General features: G+C 50.3%; 1 protein-coding gene across 2 annotated transcripts in view; it reads right to left on the minus strand.

Annotated features, from left to right (window-relative positions):
• The window catches only part of SH3RF3 (SH3 domain containing ring finger 3), a 367,542-nt gene that overhangs the window by 72,728 nt on the left and 270,786 nt on the right, over positions 1 to 24,028 (minus strand). For both annotated transcript variants that reach the window (XM_011281104.4, XM_045053970.1), the window contains exons 5-7: positions 10,461 to 10,540; positions 2,572 to 2,742; positions 243 to 490 (exon numbers count right to left, since the gene is read on the minus strand). In XM_011281104.4, the coding sequence (XP_011279406.4) occupies positions 243 to 490; positions 2,572 to 2,742; positions 10,461 to 10,540 (499 nt within the window). The remainder of the gene's footprint in view (positions 1 to 242; positions 491 to 2,571; positions 2,743 to 10,460; positions 10,541 to 24,028) is intronic.

Raw genomic sequence — 24,028 nt, forward strand, 5'->3', positions numbered from 1 at the left:
TCCTCTTGCTACAATGAAATGTATAAATATTTGTGAACTCTCTAACCCATTTTTTTTTTGCCAGGACAGGGTAATATAAGTCAATACTACATTTCCTAAAGATTAGCAGAAGCTTAGGATTATGATAAGCAAATACGACTTGTCCCATGTTGGACTGCTTAAAACCTAGGTCGTAATGTTCTTTACAAGAACCACTTGTCAAATTTTCCCGCAGAGTGAGGTCTCAGGAGCCTGGCACGTACCTGTGGGGACGGTGCCCCGGGCTTGGCTGGTGGCCGGCTGGGCTGTGTGCCGCAGACAACTGCCCACTGGGGGGGCGACCGCCTGGTGCTGGGCCTGGGGTGTGGTGAGGGGAAGGGCCGGCCTCGTGGCAGTGGCTGGGCTGCTCAGGCTTCCACCACCTGGGTGGATGGTTGTGGCCATCCCTTTGGCCAGTGGAGACCCTCCAACAACATTATTCCGGGGTGTCCCAGCCCCTCCTACCGGAGCCCTGAGGAAATAAAGCAGAATCCAGTCAGGTGAAGTCACAGATGAAACCACACAATATAGGCCATCAATAAAGGCCCACTCATACCTCCTGGCTGTGAGAGGTGAAGCCACATAGCCCAGGGCACAAACACTAAAACAATGCTGAGATAATCCCCTAAGCGATGCCCAGAGCTCAAACTTGGCAGTGGGGGACCCTTTGTAAAACCTTCATGGGGGTTCACTTTCAATATAAATAGTTAAGAAACAGCAAAAGAACCCTAAGAACCAGTGATGATCCCAATCAATCAAATATTTTGTACCAGAACTACTGCCTTGATTCATTTTAGTAAACAGCTGTGTCTGTCCCCAAATACATCCAGAAAGAGTGACTGAGCTGGCCACAGCCAAGGCTTGGACACATCTGGCATGTGGTGGGATGGCAAGGACCCATCTCCCTCTGGACATGGCCACTTTCTTGTTTCTGCTGGCTTCTGGGAAAGAGCACAGACAAACCACATCCTTCTGAGAGATGTCAGGGAACTTGCAGTTTCATACCAGAAATAGATGCCCTTTCACCTCAGTTTCCAGATGAAATGAGTTTCCAGTGTTTAAGAAATACAAGAGAAACACAGCCACTCTGAAAATGGGCTTTAGCCCTTTGACCTCTGAGTACTTGCACCAAACTCACGCACTGGCAGTGAGCGTGAAAGATATGGCAGAATCTGGGAACTCGGAAGCTGCTCTGGGTTCAGTTTCAGGGATCAAATGTCTTCCATTTGTTTAAGATCTGGGTAAACTCCCCTTATGTCCTCTCAGAGTCTCATTCGTGAGGGTCAGAACAGGCACTGCCAGGCCCGTCACCAGGTGGGGGTGCTTCACTCCTTGAGGCTCAGTACCACTGGGCCATGACTTCGGTCAGGGATGGGCTGAGCCACCACTAAGTCAGGGCTTCCGTGAGAAGAAAGGCCTCCTGGAAAAGGACTCAGCTGTCCAGGGACCGACAGCACCTTTCTTTCTTAGCCCCTATAGCTGCCATGAAATTAGCCTCTAGCAAGGAACTCCGTCAGTGAGCCAGTCAAAGCCACAAATTTTTTTTTAAAATTCACATCAGCTACCTGTTGAACTCACTTTTACCCTAGGGTAAAAACTGTAAAAATTGAATAAAGTGGGCTCACAAATTATGGGTCTTTCCAAGAAGGGCCATCAGATGATGTGACAAGCAAGCCTATGTCATGGCCAGCACTGCTCCTCTGGGTGCCCTGGAAAGTATGAATCAGTCTAGTGATCAGTGCAAGGTCTAGGCATTATTTGATTATTTTAATGGCAGTCTTTTCCCCGAGAGAGAAGGAATCCAGGGCTGTGCCCAGGAACGGTTTCCACAACTGAGATTGACAAATGAAATCAACAGTGGACCCCTTATCTTAATGGAAAAATCTCAGACAACTCCAGGTAACCTCTTGAGCAAAATTTTTAATTCCATTATCTGTTTTATAAAAATGATATAACAGGAAATCTGTAAATGACAGGAAAGCACAAGAAGAAAAGTTTGAATTACTCTTAATACCATCACTCAATAACAACTGTTAGCTTTTGAGAATATGTTTTTCCCTTGTGTATATACATAGGTGTGTGAGTTTTATGTATACCAGGTTTATGTGTGTGACACACACACGCGCACACACACACACACACACACACACACACACACACCAGTTGTACAGACAGTGTATTCACAGGCACAGGTACATGTGTGCACACACACACAAGATCTCATTCTCCTGGGGACCTTCCAATTTCACTTTGTGCTGCTGCCCTGAGTCCAGCTCATTCTGCTGGCATCTTCTCCCCTCACAACCAGTGCCTGCTGAAGGAATGACAAGCAAAACCTAATTCGTAAGGTGAAAAGCTGGCCATGTAGAACCCTTGCTCAAGGGGAGTTCTGAGCTCACGGGGCAAAACCTTGTGGGCAGGGGCACCCTTGCTGACTTCTGGACTGTGTTTTTGGCTTGCCCAGACCACAGCATGATTTTCAGGCAGTAACCAGCTGGAGGGGAATGTGGGTAGTGTGTTCCCCCCTCTCCCAGGCAGTGACACCTGCCTCACCTGGAGACGGGCGTCACGTAGTTTCCTGGGAACACCCCAGACACTCCAGTCCTCAGGGATGTCCCCTTGAACCAGCCGTCCTGACACTTCTCTAGGACGCGGTACATCTCGCCCTTTCGCAGCTCCAGCTCGTCGTTCTTCTGGGGCTTGTAAGCATAGAGCGCCAAGTACCTATGGGCAGAAGAGTAGGGCCAAGGATAAATGATGGCTGGGAGGGGTGGTTATAGGCCATCTTGTATCACCTGGGTCACATGTGGGCTCATCTTTGGATGAACCCAAACTGAAAAAGGACTAGCTGATGCCTGCGGGGGCTTGTGCACACCGTGCCCAACCTACTCTTTGTGATAAACCATGGTCAGGGAAGGCGGTGTACTCAGCACTGCTACTGCACACTTAGAGAACCAGGTCCTGAGAGGTACATGCAGGAAGGAGACAGACTTTGCCTCTTGTGCCTAAAACCCAGGTCACCCCACAGCCCTGCAGTGGCTGACCTGGGCAGGCAGGTATGTGATACCACCTTCCAGTCCTACAGCTCAGTGAGCCTCCATGACTCATCCAAGGCTGAGGGATACACCAGAGGATGTGCCAGAACAAGACCACAGGTCTTTGGGTCCCAATTTTTTCTTCTATTCTGCATACTATTTCTAAAGCCTAATGTTCTGAGCAGGAGAAAACTAAGAATGAAGCAGTTAAGTCTTGGGCTGGGTTCCCTCATTTCATCTAACTGGGTCCTGGCTTAACCTGCCTGGTCCATTCAATCAGTCTGAGCTGGAAGATACCTCAAAGGTCCTTTTAGTGAGGAGAGGAATGAAAAGGAGAAGCAGAGGGTGTACAACAGGGCAAGATGGCAGAGAGAGCTGAGTCCAACCAGGAGAGAGCTGAGCTGCCCTGGAAGAACCTGGATAGACAGAAGCAAGCAGAGAAGGCAGTGAGACGGGGGAGGGAGGGAAACAACTGAGGCACAAGGCATGCGAAGGGGTGAGAGGTGAGTCAAAGAGGGAAGTAGAAACTGGAGTCAAACAACTTCTATTAACAGAGTTTCCAAACCAGCTAGTCCAGCCCTTGGGGGGTGAAGGAGCCATCTAAACAGGGCACTGTGGGCGGCCTAGACAAAGGTAGCTTTGATAGGGTGGGGGGACTTTCTCTTTGCTCTTTAATCTATCTTTGAAGCCCCTGGGTCCAGGATGACTTCCATGTGCCACCTGCACTGTTCATCTGCTCAGTGGAGTTTGAAGCTATGGGGGGGGGGGGCAGGGGACACCTGCCCAATTGTGAGCTGGCCCTGCCAGAGAGAGGATAGACTCCAGGTGAGTGTGTAAGGTTCATGTTGGCACAGCAGCCCAAGGACCAGGACCTGCACTTGCCCACACCTGGCTCAGTGAGTGATGTCCATTATCACCCAACCTCCACAGCAGGAGTTGGATACACACCCGATTTAAAAAAGAAAGCAATGTTACCAAGTGTGACAAACACTCCATGAACCATATGAACTGCCTGGTAGTGATGTTTGTGATCTTAGGGGACTGGACCTCAAATAATTGAAATTTAATTGTCTTTAGGGAAGGAGCCGATTATCCTTCCCTCAATATTTGAGGATCCCCATGTCATTTAGTGGAACAAAGACTTTGAATTCACTTCTTAGCACAAAAGGGGAGTTGAAATGAAAAAAAAAAGAAAAATGAAGAAAAATTTTAGATTATGAGCTTCAAGCTATCCTGATTAAGACTTTTAAGTCAGAAAAGTCTTCTTTCAAAATTCCATTTTTATCTTAGAGAAACACAGACATGGGTCCGGTGAAATAATAAAAGCAGGAAAATGAGCAACCTAGAGGTGAACATGGCTAAACACTGCTGGTCCACTGAGCGGGGACACCAGTGCCTTCCCCACTGCTGGAATCACGTCCTCTGGCACAGGACACACTGAGAAACAGTGTCACTGCAGTTAGTTTGCAAACATAGACAGACTTGGATTTTATGCCACATCATGCCCCTTCACAGGGCAGGTCTGGATTCTTAACAGTGGGAAGTCAATATTCCTTTCATGGTTTCATGTATTCTACTCAATAAATGCTCAGTGACACAGACACCCCTTGGATGCTAACAATGGGCAGTACAAAGGATGTCATTTCCAGGGATGCCATCACCCCCAAGGGAATGACACACCCTCCCCTTCAAAACACAGCTCTAAACTCTAAATTGTCCCTCACAAACTCTAATGGTATCTTATTTCTAAGTAGCTCATATCTGTGCCTAAGAACAGTGGTGCAGAGCTCCACCCCCACCACAGGCTTGTGGGCCACTGGCTAAGGAAGGACAGGGCAGAAGCACAGAGAACTGGCATCTTTCAGGTGCCAACCTCTCCCAGGGCCTTGCCTAAGCCCCACATGAACTCTGAGGCTGGGATTACCCCTTATTTCACAGTTGAGGAAACTAAGGTTGAGAATCTGTGTTTCAGCAACAAGTTAGAAGCAGATGGGGCTCTGTGGCCACAGGGACAGGGCAAGGCATTGTGAGAGGCTGTGGAGGAGGCTGGCAGGCCCTGCTGAGGTCGGCCTGAAGGTGAGGCTGAGTTCCGGGGTCAGGGAGCCCGTGTGGTCCCCTGCATCAGGAGGTGCTGCACTGGTTTGCACCAGGGCACTGATGCATTTGCTCTCCTCATCTTTACTTCAAATTTGTGTTGTTGATGAGTAATATCTCCTCTGGTCTCAATACTTCAAGTCTGGCCTCTAGGTGTGCGTTGCTGGGGGAACTGGAATGCAAATAAATCTGACTTCACCTTGAAAAATCTCTGCCCCTCCCACTTATATTTCCTTTGGGTGCCTCAGAGAGAAAACCAGAAGCAGATGGCTCTGTGGGTCATTTTGCTGCATGTGTGTCTGCAGATCTGGCATGTGGCTCGTGCTGGGGAGGGGCGCTGGCCTAGGGTGGGGGAATATGTCATTCAGCATCTGCTTTCTTTAGGAATGACCCAAGAAAAAGCATGAATGGATCACACTTGAACAGAGGATGGCCCAGCCCACTGTCAGCCTGATGCCTGCAGACCTCCTGGTCCCTGCTTTATGCACCAGACAGCCACAGCAGTGCTACCTTGTCACTCCCTCTCCACCCATGTCCCCTCTGCTGCACTCAGCCAGAATTGCATTGCTGACAGTCTCTGAGCAAGCTGGACGGCACCTTCTGTGCTCAGAGCTGCAGGCTGGTACTCATGGAGCCTGCCGGGGCCTCGCATGCCTGGCATGAAATAGGCAGCACCTGCATGGTCCTCTTCCTCATGGTTCCCAGGGCCCCATTCTCCTTATTCCTTCAAAAGGCCTCTTCAGCTCAAAACAAGCTTCCACAGGTGGCTCGGTCATCTCAAAAACACATATAGATCAGACAGGGGCTGCTGCTTGCGGCCCCAATTTCACCTCTGTGGATTCACATACAAAAGCTGGTACTAGCATTAAAATTTTTTAAAAAAGGGGGTGCCTGGGTGGCTTAGTTGGTTAAGTGGCCAACTTTGGCTCAGGTCATGATCTCACAGTCTGTGGGTTCGAGCCCCGTGTTGGGTTCTGTGCTGACACCTCAGAGCCTGGAGCCTGCTTCAGATTCTGTGTTTTTCTCTCTCTCTCCCCCTCCCACCTGTCTCTCTCTCTCAAAAATGAATAAAACATTAAAAAATATTTTTTAAAGCTGGTACTAAAAATAAGGCAATAGTAGGAAATTTGGTTTTTTCTTCCCCACTGTCTTGTAGACTACATGGGGCTTTCAAGCTGTAAGGTGCCCCCTCCACCAGCCTGAAGCAGTCCTGCAAGTGTGAGTCTGGGATAGAGGGTCAGGCCCCATGCCCCCTCCCTGGGTGCCCTTGCATGGATGGTGTACACACAGAAGCGGCTGACTGCTGTGGCCTGGCATCATGCTTTTACAAGCAGCCTATGGGATATTTCCGAGGACACCAATCACTCACCCATATTACTTGCTCATTTCTACAGCAAGATGTTCACTTGTGTTAATTATCTACACAGTTCTTTTCAGCTCTAAGCAAGGAGTGAACTGAAGTATTTTAGTGCCTTCATTAATTTCACACCCTTTCTCCTCTATATGATGGTTTGCTCATGTTTCTTCTAGAATAAGTAAAAGATTCTTTTCAATTATTCCCGTTGAAGTGTTTGCTCCTGTTCTCCTGGATACCAGGGTCACACTAGCTGACATGTGCCCACACATTGATGGTTCCATTCAATGGATGTCTACTGAATGATAGCTAGGTGCAGCCAGGTGGTAGAGAAGCCTGCCCCAGGAGCACCCACTCTGGGGAAGGGGGAGACAACACAGGTGCATGTCAGGGTCTGCACAGGATGTTACGGGGTCTGGGAGGGCACTACCCAGCCTCAGAAAGCCAAGTAAGTCTTCCTGAAGGAGGTGGCAGCTGAGCTGGAGGGGTGAGCTGATGCAGGGCTGTGGACAGAGCTGACTCCCTGGGTGCAGATGTTCAGAGGGAGAGAATGGGGAGCACTTGGGGAACTGTCATGAGGCCATGAAGTGGCCAGCCCCTCACCCAGGCCTTCCAGTGGTCCTGATTTCCCAAGAACCGCAGGCAGCTGGCACTCCATTGGATGAGGTATCGGCTACAGCCCAGAAGGAAGGAGCTGGGAGTGGCTTGGCTGCCAGTCCTGTGTGGGAGCTGGCATCCTTCCCACACTGAGCTCACAGAAAACTGGTCTGCAGAGGCATTTGTGCAGTGACCCACAAAAGGAAGTCCTGGACCAGCAGCAAAAGCATCACCTAGGGACTTGTTAGAGAGGTACATTCTGGGGCCTCACTCCAGAGCTACTAGGGTAAGACCCAGCAATCTGTTTCAATAAGCCCTCCAGCTACTTCTGCTACATTCTGAAGTTAAAGACCCACCTATGTACTGTGTCTGGTGATGTCCAGTCAAGATCTACACTCAAGGGCTATGGTACCATCTCCCAGAGTGGGCCAGGCTGCTGATGGCTCACCATAATGGTCCTCAGTGGGAATTTCCCAGCCATGTGCAGCTGCACTAGAGACTGTGTCTCTCCCAGGGGTCACCTGAAGCCCACATGGGCTCGCTTCATCTTGGGAAAACTAAGGTCTATTCAGGCTCTAGAGTTGCCCTGAGGATCACCAGGCTTCCCTTCCAGCACAGCTCAGCCCCCGCTTCCTCACAGGCATGGCTCCTGAGAGCAGCCATCAATGGGCCTTAGCCTCAGAGTCTGCTTCCAGGAAATCCAATCCAGACAAGGCCGCTGCTGCTTGGGGACCCTACATCCCCCTGGGCTTAAGGCCAGCTCATAGGGGCAGGTCTTTCTGTCCACTGCAGGTGGCCCTGCCGGCACCTTTGCAAATCTCCAACTCTGCCCGCCAAGCCTTCTACTCTGCTCTAGAGAATTCTCTCAAGATGGTTCTTGTGCTTTTCCCACATACGTTGCTCACCATTCGATAGTGCTGCTCACCCTCAGGCAGGGCTGCAGGCAGGGGCACCTTATCCATACCCTGAGGGCAGGTGCTGTGACTATCTGGAATCACTGTCTGAAAGACTGAGCACTGCCATAGAAGGCTGGTTGGTGGGTTCACCCCTTCCAGGCCTTTGCCCCCACTTCAGCAGGGACTTAGGTTACCAGATCCTGGTGTATTAAATTCACACTAATCAAGCCCATCACAGATTGAAGCCCAGAACCACCCTCTGTATTACAGATTTGTGGTGGGGCCTGGTCTGGTCACCAGTTCCTTTACCAACATTACGGAACATGGTGGCTGTGTAGTCATTAGAAGGTAGGCTCAGCGACTTCTCGACACTCAGGACAAATAGGTGGGTCCCAAGGAGAATTATGCCTATGAGATTGCATCCACCACAAACGGATCTGGTGGGGACAGCTTTGACCCCCCCCCCCCACCACCAGGTACAAGGTGCCTCCTGCTGTCTGTTGTCCCTTTGGGTTTCCTTTCTCCAGTCTGCAGGCAACCCCCAGTCCCTCTGCTCCACCCCTTGGTCTTTCTCTGGCCCCCACAACAAGACTCCCAGACCTCACAGGTGGCATGCAGATTGTCACACACTTCAAGAGGCTCTTGGTTTTCTCCCAGGGATGAACTGCACCCATCTGTCTGTGGAAGTTTCATTCCCAGATGGCAAGCTGCACTCAGGACCCTGAGTGAGGCTCTCAGAACCCACTGCCATGCTCTGGGGTAAGGCAGATAGACAGAGGGCCTATTCATGTCTTAGGGCAGAGCAGAGATGGAAGGAGAGGGAGGTCACTCCATGCTCTGCACCACATTAAAAAGCCCTCCACAATATGGAAGATCTGTGCATGGTTGAAACCTCCAGTCTGTATTCACAACTCTTGGGGAGTAATATTCTTGGACGGTATTAATAACCTTTTGGGTCTCAAAGACAGAGCAGCTTTCTTGGCGGCTGATCTGATGTGTAAGAGCTGAGGGCTTTAGGCCAATACCAGAAGCACTCTGTACCCATGATGAGGAAGGTTTTGGTCATCAGAACACGTCCAAAATTATAGGGAGCCTGTGTGCCAGGCATTCATCTGGGGGTACACCTGGGGCTTGTTCTTGAAGAGCTCACTGTGTCCTGCCTCTCATTTAGGCAACCACATTAGGGAATAAGAGTCTCCTGTGGATACCAGTCAACTTCCTCAGGGACAGGGCCCTGCATCTAGTTCTTCAGAAAAAGCAAGGCTATTACTACCCATCCTGTCCTATATGCTTCTTTGCTCCCAGGTTTGAGTGGAAGCCACTGGAGCTTATCTAGGACAGCAGGTCAGAAGAAGAGCATGTCTTCTGTCTAGTGCTGGTGAAAACTTGAATTTCGGCCAAAGACACCTAAATGTAGCTGATTAATCTACATTCCCCTCAGGACACTAGGTACAAAATAGGTACATCTTAATGTCCTTTTGTTTAGTTGGTTGTTAATGATGCAATCAGAGCAGTGGGCAGATAAAGGGAGATGTTCAAGGATTTCCAATGTGCCACCAAGTAAAGACAAACATTTTGATTGGGTGTAAAGAGGTAGCTGAACATGTTCCAGTATATTTACACCTTTAGGAGACCTTTTGGAGCTCAGCAACTTGCTTTTTTCAAAAGGCTTTTTTTTTGGCTTGGAATACCTTTTGTTCTGCAATAATGTAGGTTCTAAGTGTCCCTTTGACCTTCGTCGGATCTGTGGAACGTTCTATTTCACCACATTGTTTGCCAAATTCATATTCTCCACCTCAAAAGATTCATTCGAGTAACTGAGCTCATTGCCAAATAAAAGAGTAGAAGGCAGTCTAATTTTTCAGAACTATTTAAATGGGGAATTTTTTAAACTGCACGTATCTCTTAAGAGCTGTAATTTAACAAGAGCAAATCTTCTAAACAAGATAAGCATCTTGCTTCCTGGCAATGATTCATCTGGTTATATTTGAGGATGATATGCAGCTGTTATGATATAAGCTACCATAACTGTAGGGCAGTTGTGGCTGTTCAAATATTGAGTTACTTCTGAACACGTGGTGACTAGCTACTTCCCCATGCTCACAAGACCACCCGCAGCTCTGGCCCCCTCCACCCTCCAGAGCCCTCCCCCCCCCCAATACACACCTTCTCATGGGCCTCCAGGGTCTTCTCCGTGCTATGGCTGGTCCTTTCCTGATTGGCCTGTGCCATCAAATATTTTGAATATCACCCTGCTTATAAATGTCCTGGAGACACTGACATGAAAGAACCAGCTAGACTTTGTTTTCCATACTCTCTTATCAGCAGTGTTACTGATGCACATAACTAGACTGATTGGCTGGTAACAATTTAGAAAACCTATGGAAACCACATGTTTATATGCTAGCAGAGGTGGGAGGGAGGTGCTGAAGGCACAGGACCCCAAAAACATAAATGGCAGCTCACACGTTGAGGGGCAGCTGGACTTTGGGAGCTGTGCCTTGCTGTTCAGCCGCTGGGGCGGGTCCGGCCGAGGAGGAGGAGTCCTGGAAACACACAAGAGACAGGAGTGAGTTGACAGGAGGCTCCTGCCTCAAGAAAGAGAAAAGCATGATCAGGCTGGAGTCCAGAGTCACCTGTTCTCCCCTCACTGGCCTGACCCTCCAGCCTCTAAAATTCTCAGGTTCCACTTGCCTGGGTTGTTTGTCAATAACTTTTTTTTCAGCTCATTGAAGGGAGCTTAGCAGCCACTGACACTCTTCCAGAAGCAGCTTCCAAGTGCCTTCCGGGAGCGGCTTGGAAAGTCACTCTTCCAGCCTGCATCTGGGTTGGGCAGCATCGCACTGTGTTTAACATGGAAGAAGGCAGTGGAGGGAGGCCTGTTTTTATTCTTAGAACTTGAATTACTTGTTCTTGTGTTTGTCCAAGAAAACCCAGACAAAATGTTTCATGTGACAAAGCATGAGCTTATTTAAAAGCTGCTTTCCCAGGAGAAGATTAACCCCTAAGGAAAACTGATCCTTTGGCAGTGACAGGGGACAGGCATCAGGAGAACAAGCATCTCCCACATCAGACTCCAGGACCTCAAGGCTCCAAGGGTTTATTATGTGGGGATATGGCTGGAGGGGTGGTCCACTTTGAGATGCTTCCTGTTTAGCCTGTGGTGCATGTTAAACCCACCGAGGGAAGGAGTTAAGGGCCAAAAGAGGGATCCGGGCCACAAAATGATCTTGCTGAGGTGATTTCTGCACAGAGAATCCTACAGACCTAGCCATAGGGGCAATACTGTCCCAAGCCCCTCATCACTCACCTTGCCCCTCCTGCCCCAGCCCTCCCCAGGGAAGCATGCTTCTTCCTGGTCAGAGGTATCAGATGCCACAGGGAGTTAAACAACATACCCCCAAAAGAAATGCCCAAGCTGTAGCCCCTGATATCTGTGAAGGTGACCTTGTTTGGAATAAAGGTCTTTGCAAATATAGTATAAGGTAGGGGTCCTGAGATGAAATGACCTTTTATTACAGTGGGCCCTAATTCCAGTGACGAGTGTCCTTATAAGAGACAGAAGAGGAGAAGAGAGACACCCAGAGGGGAAGCAAGGCCATGTGAAGACAAGCTGATAGCAGAGTGATGTAAGGAATCCAGGCAGCTGCCAGAAGCTGGGAGAGATTCTCCTTCAGTCTCCAGAAGCAACCAATCCTTGCAACACCTTAATTTTGACCTTCTGACCTCAGAACTGACAGAGAATAACTTCATGTTGCTTTGAGCCACATGTACCACTTTGTGGTACAGTTACAGCAGTCCCAGGAAACTGACACAGATGGGGATGCCTAGGGGTATCTGGAGGAGGGTGGCATCTATGCCCCTCAAAGTCAAGAGAGCCAGGGCTCTCCTCCCTTCCTTGAGGGTCCCCTCTAGGCTTCCCACCAAGGGACAGGACAGGGATCCTAGAGGAAACTGGATGCAGATGAACAGGGAGCCAGGCAGGCTTGAGAAGAACCCTCAGGAGCTGCTAGTGCCTTGGCAGAGGCAGGCGGGGAAGCAGGACACAGGGGGGCTGCCCACGGCTCTGGCTGGCAATGATGGACATGTCACCACGTGTGGTCCTCGGATGGGTGAAGGTCACTAGAAGCGGAAATTACAAAAATGGAATGAGAGATGCACCTGGAACACATTCCAGGAAGGCAGAACAACCCTACCAGTCAAGTGACCACCACGTCCCTTGCATGCTTGCATGGAGGGGTGAGGGGAGCATTTCTCCTCAACCCCCTGACCAGTTCTGACCTTGCTCAGCTCTGTGTGCTCCCGGCGACCTGTCGCTACCCCTCTAGGCAGTCAGCTTCCCTCCTCTAGCAGGGACCAGGAAAGGTGCCAGAGACCACACCACATCTGCAACCTCTAACAAGGCAGAAAGGCTACTTCTTGTTTGGACAACGGGGTGCCTGGCAGAATGAAAACATGTAGGCAGGAGCAGACCTTTCCTTGTGTCTCCCAGGTAACTCCAGGTCTCAAAGGACTTCCTATTCCTGCAAGAGGGAACTTGGATTTTCAAAGACAGCCCCTCTACAGATTGTGTCCCTGTGGCTGACCCATAGACCGGCGTTTCCAGAGTGATGTATGGGAGCCAGGCTGAACAGAGGGAGACTTCTGCCTGCTCATCACACCTGCCCTCCCTTGGAAGGGAGACAGAGACCATCAAGGCTCAGGATTGTTTCCCTTTGGGATAGTTGTCAGTGGAGTTCACTGCAGCTGGCCAGACCGTCCTCCACAGAGCTTCAGGCAGGAGCCAGAGAGTGCCCTCCATGGGTGTGGCCACCCGGCTCCAGGCACCCTCAGAGTATGGAGGACCCACAGCTCTCCTTGTATGGTCACGGGAGAAAGGTTAGGGCCCTTCACTCACTCACTGTAGCAGGTGTGGGGCAGGAGTGGCACCACATCGGAGGTAGTTGGCAGATGTTGGTATACATGTCCAGCGGGCAGCTCATCAACTGAGCAAGGTCACAACTGGTGAGTCAATGGGGAATGCCCCCCTTGCCCCTCATGCAGGCAGGGCAGTGTGTGACAGGCAGTCAAGTTGTAGAGTTGTTTTGCCCGGGTGGGTCATGTTCTAGGTGCTCACTGACCTCTGCTGATCACCCAACTTGTCAGGACTGGCTCAGGGCACAAACATGCGCTCTGACCCCAGTGTGGGGTTCACTGTGGGGGATAAGCATTGCACATGTCACTATAGATGTGGGGGTCCCAGAAAATGCAGCAACATACTGCAGGGATGTCACCTGGGGGCCAGAGAGGGCTTTATAAGCAGTAGACAGGCCTGTTTGGTGAGGTGGTGAGGGTTGGCAGGTGAGGAAGGAGCACAGAGGCCTGCCCAGCAAAGGCTGAGAGAAGCAAGCTTGGCATGCTTGAAACACTGGACAGAAAGGAAAGGCTGGGATGACAAGGGGGAAGCACCCAAGTGCTATAGAGCCAGGCCATTCATGGCCCCCTGGGCCACTATGTGAATTCTGGTCTTTGCCTTGAGGGCAGAGATGCCCTGGAAGGTGATGGGAGGAGGGTGGTGAGAGCAGACCTGCACTTTACAGGGGGACCACAATGTCTCAGCCATGCAGAATGCTGCCGAAAGGCCAAGTCAGTTGAAGGGCAGGAGGATCCCTTCAACATGGGGATGTAGGCATGCACATTGTGTTTATAGGGCTGGTGGCTGGTGCTGCTGGGTGACCCAGGTGGTTCATGCTCCCTGCCCCCACTTCCCAGGACACACACAAATGATATGGGTGTGTGCAGGATTCACATTCCCTGCAGCCCTCTGCCCTAGGCCCAAGCAGGTTGACCCTTGATCACTCCCTGCTATCCTGTTGTGTCATAAAGCAAATCCTGCTTGGCTGTGGCCCTTGTGACATGGCCGTGCAGTGTGGATGTCCTGAGTGGGGCTGCCCAGCTTACAAATTGGGGAAAGCAACTGGATGGGATAAGGAGCTTGTGGGCCAGAGCACTTCCTACACAGCCCCCCCGTCCTAATTTGGGCTTATGGACAAAGCTCAGTTCTGCAGAGGGAGGTGGGGGGGTGAGGGAGGAAGCCTGGTGACCCAGCAGTTTCCTGTTGGTAATGAATACAAAAACATCTGAACGAGGCAGAATGAAGGCACAGACAAGGATCTCACAGCCATGTTTTTTATAATATGTAAAACCTGAACTATGAAGCAGCTCAAATGTCCCTCCGTAGAGGCTTTGGTGGCAGATGATGGCATGGGCCCCACAGAGCCATATGATGGGAGGATGTGTAGGGTCCATCAAAAGATGCATGTACTGGGGCACCTGGGTGGTTCAATTGGTTAAGCGTTGACTCTTGGTTTCAGCTCAGATTATGATATTGCGGTTTATGATCTGAGCCTGACAATGAGGTCTGTGCTGACAGCATGGAGCCTGCTTGGGATTCTCTCTCTCTCTCTCTCTCTCTCTCTCTCTCTCTCTCTCTCTCTCTCTCACCATCCTCTGCTTGCTGTGCTCTATCTCTCTGTCTCAAAATAAAGATTAATTTTTTTAATGTTTATTATTTTTCAGACAGAGAGATACAGAGAGCAAGTGGGGTAGGGGCAGAGAGAGAGAGAGAGAGAGAAACACAGAATCTGAAGCAGGCTCCAGGCTCTGAGCTGTAAGCACAGAGTCCGATGCAGAGCTCGAACCCACAAACCTGATCATGACCTGAGTCATGCTTAACCGACTGAGCCACCCAGGTGCCCTGAAATAAATAAACATTAAAAACAAGATGCATGTATTTCCTTGAAAAAAGGTCTGGAAATTTATATATCAAATGATAATACTGGTAATTAGGGTATTTGGAATTTGGGGTAATTTTTTTAAAATCTGTAAGTTCAAGTTTTTCATTTTAATATCAATAAGTGGCCATGATTTTCTGATACATTTTCTGATACATATAAAAAGAATAACAGGGCTGGCTTAAGATCACACTCTGGTTGATGGTGATTCCATGCTTTCCTGGATTCCACACATGCCATCTTTGTAGCGATGCCAGGAGCCTTCAGATCCGCAGGGTGACCCTTCAAATTGCCCACCAGGTGACTATTGGCAGCAGCGCGTAGGCAGAGGGCATCTGCTGGGCAGCAGGAGCCACAAGGACACAAGGTAACTGACTTAGAGCCCAAACCCATGACCCTGCTTTCATCAACATGCCTCCTGTCCAAATAAACTCTCCTGAAACAGCTAAACCAGTCTAAACCAGCCCCTCACATGCAAAGCACTGCTGACCCAAAGTGGGGACAGCTCTGAGTCTTGCTGTGCCTGTAAAACAACCTGCCTGGGGTCTCTACTGCCCAGTGTCCTTAAGGCACTCAAGCCAAAATCCAGCAGAAGGCAATAATGTCTGTGGCCAGGAGAGATGGAGAAGATTGACTTCCACCTGCTGGGCAGTGGGAAAGGCTGGCTGGGACTGTGGGCTGGGCCAGAGCTTGTGGCCTTGGGACTCCAGACCCCATCTTTGCTGGCATCTGCCAGCTCCTCTGGACCACACACAGGACACTCCATATGGCAGAGTGTCAAGAGGCCCAGGGAGACTATGGGGCTGCCCAGGCATGTGAAGCTACCTGAGATGCAGGACTGCACCTAAATAAAGCTGGAGGGGAAAGGCCTTCTGACAGCTTTGCTGGAAACCTGGCCTCCAGGTGAAACTTGGTATGTCTGATGCTACAAAGAAAATACATGGGATTGCACAGCAAAACATTACGTGGAGCTGGAATGGAGGTGTAGAGAGAGGTAACCCTTGTGAAAGTGTTTTTTCCCAAAGGTCAAGATGGAGAATAGCCAACACTGATGCTCTGCAGAGTGTGTGTTCCCATCTTGCTCCTCTATGCAGTGCAGCGCAGGGCCCAAGGCAAAGGCCTTTCGGGACATCTGCTGAGTAGTGGCTACACCAGGCAGGGATCTACCCTCAGGAACCTAAAAACCGAAAAGTGTGACTTTCTGATGAAGACGGGGTATTCACCCATCCTGCTCTGAATCAGGCCTTTGTTTTTGTTACTATCAGTAGGAGGTGATGAGAAATGTTGCTGGTGGCAGCAGGTGGACAGGGTGACCCCATTAACAGCCCAGCTGTGCACAACTGAGGACCACATGCCCAGCTGAGGAGAGCATAACCGATGAGATCGTGGTGCCTCTTGAGGAGCCCTGAGGGGTAGCCAGGGAGCTGCTAACCCCTGGGCAGGTATCACAGCATGAAAGGTGCTCTCCTTTAAGTGATTTTGATTAAAAATTCATGAGTACAATGCATCCCACCAGGTTCCGTATCATTAGCATCCTGCCAAGGCCTAGGAGGCACTGTGCTGATGAAGGCACTGCTACACCCTTACTGCATCACTCCCAGAACACACGGAACAAGCAGAGTTTAGTTTGAGGTAGATCTAACGCAACACTAGGGTGTCTTGTGCCCCTTGCCCTCTAGCTCTGACCATGCTGGATGGGGCTTTCTGGGCCTTAGGACTGGGGCCTGTTTCCTCCTGCCGAGAGCCATGTTGCTGATAACTGCTTTGATTTTTCATGGCTTAATTTTAAATGATTCTGGGCCTTAAGGGATTAGTGAAGCCTTGGCAGGAGTGAGAGAAATCAGGCAGGGATAAAAATAAGGAAGGAGAAGCAGCGACAGCCACTTTCAGATAAAAATAATTGGGAATGAGGCCCTCAAACAGATATTCTCCCTGTCTCCGAGGTCAGCAGGTGGACATCTCTGCCCTGACTTCATAGCCCAGCCCAGCCCTGTGTACCATGGAGCTGCACCACTGGTCTGTCACAAAGAAGGTCTTTGACTCTGATAAAGCAGGTTCATATCATACTCTTTTTGGATGACTCTATATCAGACAAAAGCTGGGGTTCATCCCAGGCAGGTGAGCACACATCGATCTGGGGGAGCCAGCCAACAAGAGGATCCTTGGAGCCACTGACCCTACAGAATTTATGACTCCAGAAATCCCTTTGGACCTAATGTTCAAAAATACAGTCCACAAGCTTTTAACAGGAGGCAAGTATATGTGGGGTCAGCTGGCTGGGTCAGAGGTCAGAGGTGATGCCCCATCAAATAAAACTGACCACAGTATTAGCAAACAGGGGGATAGCATGCCAAGGAGCCTAGTAATGCTGCTCCCTGGTGCCACTCATACCCACTGCCCTCCAAGGACATGCATGGGTCAGGAGGCTGCAGCACAGGCAGGCTATGTAATCCTACGATCAAGGCAAACTGCCTTTGATCTTCCAGGCCTCCTTTTCCCACCTATAAAAGACAGAGCCACCAAGACAGCACGGGTGAGTGGTTCATACACCCCTGGAGTGGGCTATCACTTCTTGTGGTGGCCTGTATATCTCTTCATAGTATTCTGGCCTCTGCTGGTGGGAAGCCCAGCGTCAGTTTCTGGCTGCAGTGTGGAGGCCATGGACCCCTGATTCCAAATTGTCAGGTTGTTACCAGACACCAGAGGCCCAGAGGTGCATTTTAATGGGGCCCCTGAGTGGTACTGGAAAACAGGCCATTTTATTTTCCTGCTGGGATTAGTAAGAGGGAAAAAGGGGGTCTGTGGTTGGCAGGCTGTATGGGGGCTCCAAGGCACTTTCCTGGATACACTGGCACAGACTAATACCCTGAGAAAAACATCTCCTTGTTTTAATTTTTAATATGAGTCCAGAAAACACTGTCATCACCCCAAGGAGCAGTGAAATGAGCATGTTTTATTCATCACACACTACCACTCTGTAACACAGAGTGTAAATCATACTCTTAGGAACGTGCTGCCTAAAGAAAACTTTAGAATGAAACATTTTGGCCTGATTCTTCTGCTTGTCTCAAAAAAGAACCATAAACAGCTTGCAGGGCCAGAGGGTCCAGGGATGCCTCCCACACCCTGGCCCAGGGGATTTGGGCTGGGGGGCCCAGCAGGGCTGGGAAGGGCAGGGGCCTGGGCTGGATGTGCTCGTGCTGATAGCTTGAGGTCAAGGGCCAAGGAGCTTGAACAAGATGGTCTGTCCCAGGAGAGAGAACGGGCCATGCTTTGTGCCCACATAACCTTCACTGCTCTCTTGTCGGCACTCAGGAAAGCTGGCTGACTGCCCAGAATGGAGTCCTCAAGGAGGCCTCCATTCAACTCGAATACTGCCCCCTACCCATTCTCCTCCCTGCAGGAACTTGGATTTGCTCACCAGCATCTGACCCTAGCATCTGAGCTACTGACTCCAGGTCTTCATGAACAGGCCCCTCACTTAGTCTCCATGGTCTTCTCAGGGGTTGACAGACTCACCTGCCGCTCAAATCTGGCTATCCCCTTCTTTTGTAAATAAAGTGTTAATGGCATCCAACCACACCACCCATTTGCTGCTTTCACCCACAAGGGCCTAAGTGAGGAGCTGTGACAGAGATCACATTGCCCACAAAGTCTAAAATATTTATTATCTATCTGGCCCTTTACTGAAAAGAGTTTGCCAACCCCTGCTGTAGGTGTCTATAGTGAAAGGATGAACTTCCAGCGTCTGCTCTCATCTTACTGGATCAAAAAGCCACAGCTGTGCCAAAACCTCTTAACAAGGCATCCCCAGAACATTCTTAACCAGAATGGCCAAAAAAGAGGGGTAGGATATTGGAGAACAGTATCCGCAAAGTGGCTCTAGGTTAGGAGATAAAAATCAGCTTGCTTGATGGTCTCAACTGCAGGAAGGTGCCAGGAGCTCCTGTGGACCACCCCGCCCCCCACTTCTTTGTGTGAGCCTGTAAGACCCAAGGCATCTTCATCCGGCTTTGCACAAAACGTATATTAGTCATATCCCAACAACCTATCTGTTCTGCCTTCAAACAGAAGGTGCCTCCAATACAGTGAGAAGCTGCAAGAGGGACAAGCTTTGAGAAACTCTTCTCCTCAACTCTAATTCCGTGTTTCTGTCCATCAACCATGCTTCTGAAAGCCCCCTTCACAGAGGCTCCACACCAGGCACTAAGGGTGCAAAAGGGGCAAACAGACCTGTCTTAGTGAAACTCACAGGCTGTGGTAACATTTTGAGAGCTGGTGGCTCTCCTGGCCCAGTTGTACAAGCTTAAGGGACAAGCGGGAGGGCTGATCAGGGAAGGCTGCAAGAGTTTCCCACTCCTCACTGCATCCAGATGATGACTGGGGAGTGGGGGCAGGGAAAGGGCAGCAGGGTATGCTCTGGCAAGTGGCTGTGGCTGGCTAGGGCAGGGGGTAGGTACCTAGGAGATCAGGGGCAGGTGGCAAAGTTCTGAACCTCCTCATGGCCCTCCTACCAAGAAACAATGTACCTTTGTGCCTGAGCCTTGATGGAAAGTGGAAGACCCAGGAGGATGCCAACCTCAGTGATCCTTGGTGACCATTCTTGCCTCCTTTCCTCGTTTCCTTCCAGAAGCAAAGCCACCCTTCTTCTTCTGATCTGCCATGGCCCTTCCTTTGTGCTCATCTATGGAGCTTCCTACTTTCTACCTTCCATGGCATGGATCTATGTTCTTGTCTCCTGATGGCTGTGTGGGTCCTAGAGGCTGGGGTCTATGAGGAAACCCTTTTTATATCTGCCACAGGCTGCTGTTTTTGTTGCTCTTATTTGTTTGCTTATTTTTGAGAGAGAGAGAGAGAGAGAGAGAGAGAGAGAGAGAGAGAGAATCTTAAGCAGGCTACATTCTCAGTACAGAGCCCAACACAGGGCTCCATCCCACAGCCCTGGCTGAGATCATGACCTCAGCCAAAATCAAGAGGTGGTCACCCAGGTGCCCCCACAGGCTGCTGCTTTAACAAAAGCTCACCAAACTTGAGAGGCTGGATGGAGGGAACCAGTAGCTCACCTGCATTTCTGGGCCAGCACATGCCCACCCAGAGCCCCTGGGTGCTTACCAGGTGCCAAGGTGACACCAGAGACCTTCCCTGATGTGTCCCTCCCTCATCCACCAGCAGATGGTCCAAGGCACAGAAAGAAACTGTGGATATGGAAGCTTCTGTCTTGTCATAGCAGCAAAAGAAACATGGTTGGCACTTGATACCACAGATGAAGAGCCTGGAAGCTGATGAAAACAGCCAGGCCACAGTTCTCTGTCCCTACCTTGAAGGCACAGCTGGTAAGTCAGGGACACACAGCAATTCCCAGATTTGCAAAAGAAAGCACTCCTTGCACAAGGTCCTCAGGATGGGATTTTTTATTTCATCCCATCTTCACTTGGTACTGTTTTTTTTCTTGGCTCCTTCTAAAAGCATGGAGTTAAATCTGTAACTTTCTGAAAATGCTAACAATAAGCATGAGCGCTCTGCCCTGCAGGTGAGTGACAGAGCCTGGGGGCTGCAAGGCCATTAGCACAGAGCCACCATCACTTCCATCAGTGCTGCCCCCTGAGCTTCTTCCCCGTCAGAGCTGTGTCCCGTGGTAGAGATAAGATCCAGCCTGTAAGAGCAGCTTTGCGGAGAACCCCTGGTGCGTGCCCCTCTGATGGCAGGTGGTAGCGGGGGGGGGGGGGGGGGGGGCGGATCTTAAAGATGCCCTGGAAGCTTCCAAGTGGAGTTCTCCTAATTACTTCTCAGATGCAGGAAGACACTCGAGGGGTGTTCCCTTTTGATGTTTTCCCTGAATGTCAAATACATCCCCTTCCATTGATTTCGAAGGGCATTTTCCTAATCTCAAGGGTTTCTGTTTGCTTATGGGAAGTTGATTTGTAAGCCATCGGGCTCTGACACCACACATGGGGTCTGATGAAGGAATCTATTCTTGGCTCAATGGGGTTAGCCTGAGTGTGACGCTGGCCCCTTCACAGAGAGCGCCCAGAACTGGAGAGCCCTTCCCAAACGTGGAGTGCTCCATCCCACAGAACCAGTGTGCACCACACGGACAGTCCAACAACCACCAGCATCAAAACGTGGCCTGCGGGCTTTATAAGTGTCAGCCCCTCCTGTTGTCCAGTTCTGCCTCTTCAAGCCTCCCAGCCCCTGTGGTAAGCAGTTAAACACTCACAAACAGATACACTGCTGGGCTCAGTGGTGTCATGGGGCTGTTCACCTCTCCACCCCACAGGTACCCACTGGACTCCACCTCCCCATCCTCTGCAAGTAGAGCAGGGCCGCTGCGAATTTCCCTCCCCTGCCACAGTGATGAGACACTCTAGACCATAGGTCAGCAAACGTGTTCTGTACTGGGCCAGAAAAAGTCATATAATCTCTGTTACAGCAACACAGCTCCTCTGTGTGGCTTGAAACCAGCTACAGATGATGTGTGATTGAGCAGGGGGCGCCATGTTCTACAGAAAACTTTATTTACCAGTTTTGGCCTGTGGGTGTCTGCTGGTGTCCCGGGAAGAGAAGAGAGCGCCATGGGTCAGCTAGACACGCAGAGTGGGTGGGAAGTAAGCCTCCGAGGGTTTGGGGCTGCTTGTTACCGTAGCATGACCTGGTTCACACTGGCTGATACCGGGCCACTCCAGAGCTATGTGAGCCCTTGGAGGTCCCTCAGGCAGTCTGGTGGTGACTTTACTCACTTACTTGGATTCCTGTTTGGTTTATGAGGGAATAGTTCTAAAATGTGACTAATCACCTCCTAATGTGATCCAATGATCTCTATGAGCAAATAATTGGATTTTAAAAATTGGAGTTGGCCTGAATAGCTTCCTTTCTGTCCTCTCCTCTGATAACCCTCCCTCTCCCAGCAGAAAGGAGACACATGAGTGCTGCTTCATTATTCACGAGGAACTGAGCTGACCCTCTGACCTCTCCAAATGGCAGGGAGAAATAATTCATAAAGGGTGCAAATGTGAGCAGGGCAGGCCATCTGAGGCTCAGCCGACCACGTACCCCTGGGAGTCCCTCAGCTGGTCACCTTGCAGCTGTACCTCTCTGCAGCTGACATGGATCGTGAGCCTTCAGGGAGCTGGTAGCAGTGGTGGGGAGGGGGGCACATGGCATTTCTGGCATTACATTAAGTGTGAAAGATCGCTCAGTATACAGTGCAGCTGGCACAGGCCCTATGCCCACCCAAGGAAAAACCATATGGGTATGAACTCTGCTACAGGCCAGGTACCACGATACAGAAGTGAATGACAACCAGTCCCCACCCTAAAAGACTTGAAGCTAAGGGGAGCAGCCATATACACAAATGAAGGCCACAACTTCCATGATAAATGTATGCAAAAGTCCTGCAGGCACAGAGGAAATGATTGGGGGAAGGTGTCCTGGAGCCACGGGAAGCTATGGAGGGGAAGTGACTGTTTCAGATGGCTACAAAGGGTGAGCAGGAATTTCCCATCCAGGGCTGTGTCTGGGTGTTGTGTTGGGGGCAGGATGAGAGGGGAAGAGGGTGAGCAGGAAGCAGACAGGACGGGCATAGGTATCAGTCTTGGTGGGGGGTGAGCCTGAGCTTGCCAGTGTGTGGTGCACAGGCTGCAGGTCTGGGCAGCCAGCATGGGAGTGGACAGTTAACTGAGCAGGGGAGGCTGGAAAGACAATCTGGGGCTAAGTCTGAATGGCTCTGCAGGCCAAGCTAAGAACTTGGAGTTTATCCTAAGGCAATGCACAGTCTCCAGAAGCATTTGTGGAAAGATCAGCCCAATTACATATGGATTCCAGAGGGAATCCCAGAAGCAGGGAGTTAGGAATCAGTTGATGCCAAGTTGGTGAGGGCTCAGAGAAGCCTGAACCAAGGCAGAGTGGGTGCCATGGAGAGAAGGACCCCAGTGGTGGGGCTGGGACTGCTGGGCTTGCCCGACATCCACGTGCTTCTCCACATGTCCCAGCCTCTTGAAGTTAATCTGGGGCTGAGTGTCCAGTTCTAGTGAATGAACTGAGAGGGGAGGTGATGAGTATTATCTCCAGGCTGAGGCAGTTAAGTGCACAAGGGCTTCCTCTCTAGGCCCCTCTTCCTGCTGGAGGCCATGTGCTGTAGAAGACACAGCTACAAGAGGAAGCAGGCTGGACACCATGAGCATGCCATTCAGGAGGGCCGCCTGACCCACTGCACAAATGCATGATAAATGCTCCCTGGGTTAAACCACACCAGCATCAGGAATTGTTTGTAACAGTGGATGGTCTACTTCATCCTGACTAATGGCATGAGAGAAATACTTCAGAATTGGAGCTGACACCTCCTTGGATGGCAGAGGTGACAGGGAGAGCAGAGTTTGGAGGACACAGGGTCTTAGCTTCAGGAATTTGGAGAAGAGAACAAAGAGAAGGAAATAGGTGTGAGGACAGAAGAGAATAGTTATTCTCTCCTGACATGGATTGATATGGAGTACCTCTCCAGGGGAAGCTGGCAGGTAGCAGGAGGAAAGAATCTATAGTTGAATAAGGTCTGGGGAGGCAGAGTTTAAACAGTTTGGGGGTTAGCTGTTGGCTGGATGAGAACCCCCGGGTATGTGTGTGGGACAGGAAGAAAAGGCCAGGGGAGCACTGATGTTCACATGGGAGTTGGAGGAAGAGGGTCCAAGGGTGAGCAAAGTGCTCAGAATTTCAAGAAGGGTCCCAGAAGCAAAGTGAAGAGAGGCTCAGGAGGGGAGTATTGCCCACAGTGTCCGAAGCTGCTGGATGCCAGCTGGGGATGTGGCACAGGGACATAGGACCTGCTGGTGGTCTTGCAGGCCACAGGCTGGGTGTGGGCAGCAGGGGTGGAGGTAGAGGTCAGACTGCAGAGCTGAGTGCATCCACTGTGAGATGGAAGAAGTGTGTTCCCAGAGGAGGGAAGAATGAGAGGCATTTAGAGGAGATAGCCATGCTCCTTCCCTTAATGGTTTCAACGTACTGATTCTATAGGTCAGTTGGGGAATCTGAAGCCTAGCATCCTTGTTATTTAGGCCATTCTTTTGTTTTGGGTCTGAAGGAAGCATTTATATCAGGTGGCCATCCATCCCTATGCAAGATCCTATGATAATTTTTTGCTAGACATAAGCCTGCATTTCCTGAACTGGAGCTAACCACAGTGGTCTTAGACAATTGAAGGCAGGAAGAAATAAATGCATTACTTGTAATGATAATAACGACAAATAAGAGTCAACAAGGCCGCCAACAGTC

This window comes from Felis catus, chromosome A3 (assembly GCF_018350175.1).
Source record: "Felis catus isolate Fca126 chromosome A3, F.catus_Fca126_mat1.0, whole genome shotgun sequence".
In the NCBI taxonomy this organism is placed as follows: Eukaryota; Metazoa; Chordata; class Mammalia; order Carnivora; family Felidae; genus Felis; species Felis catus.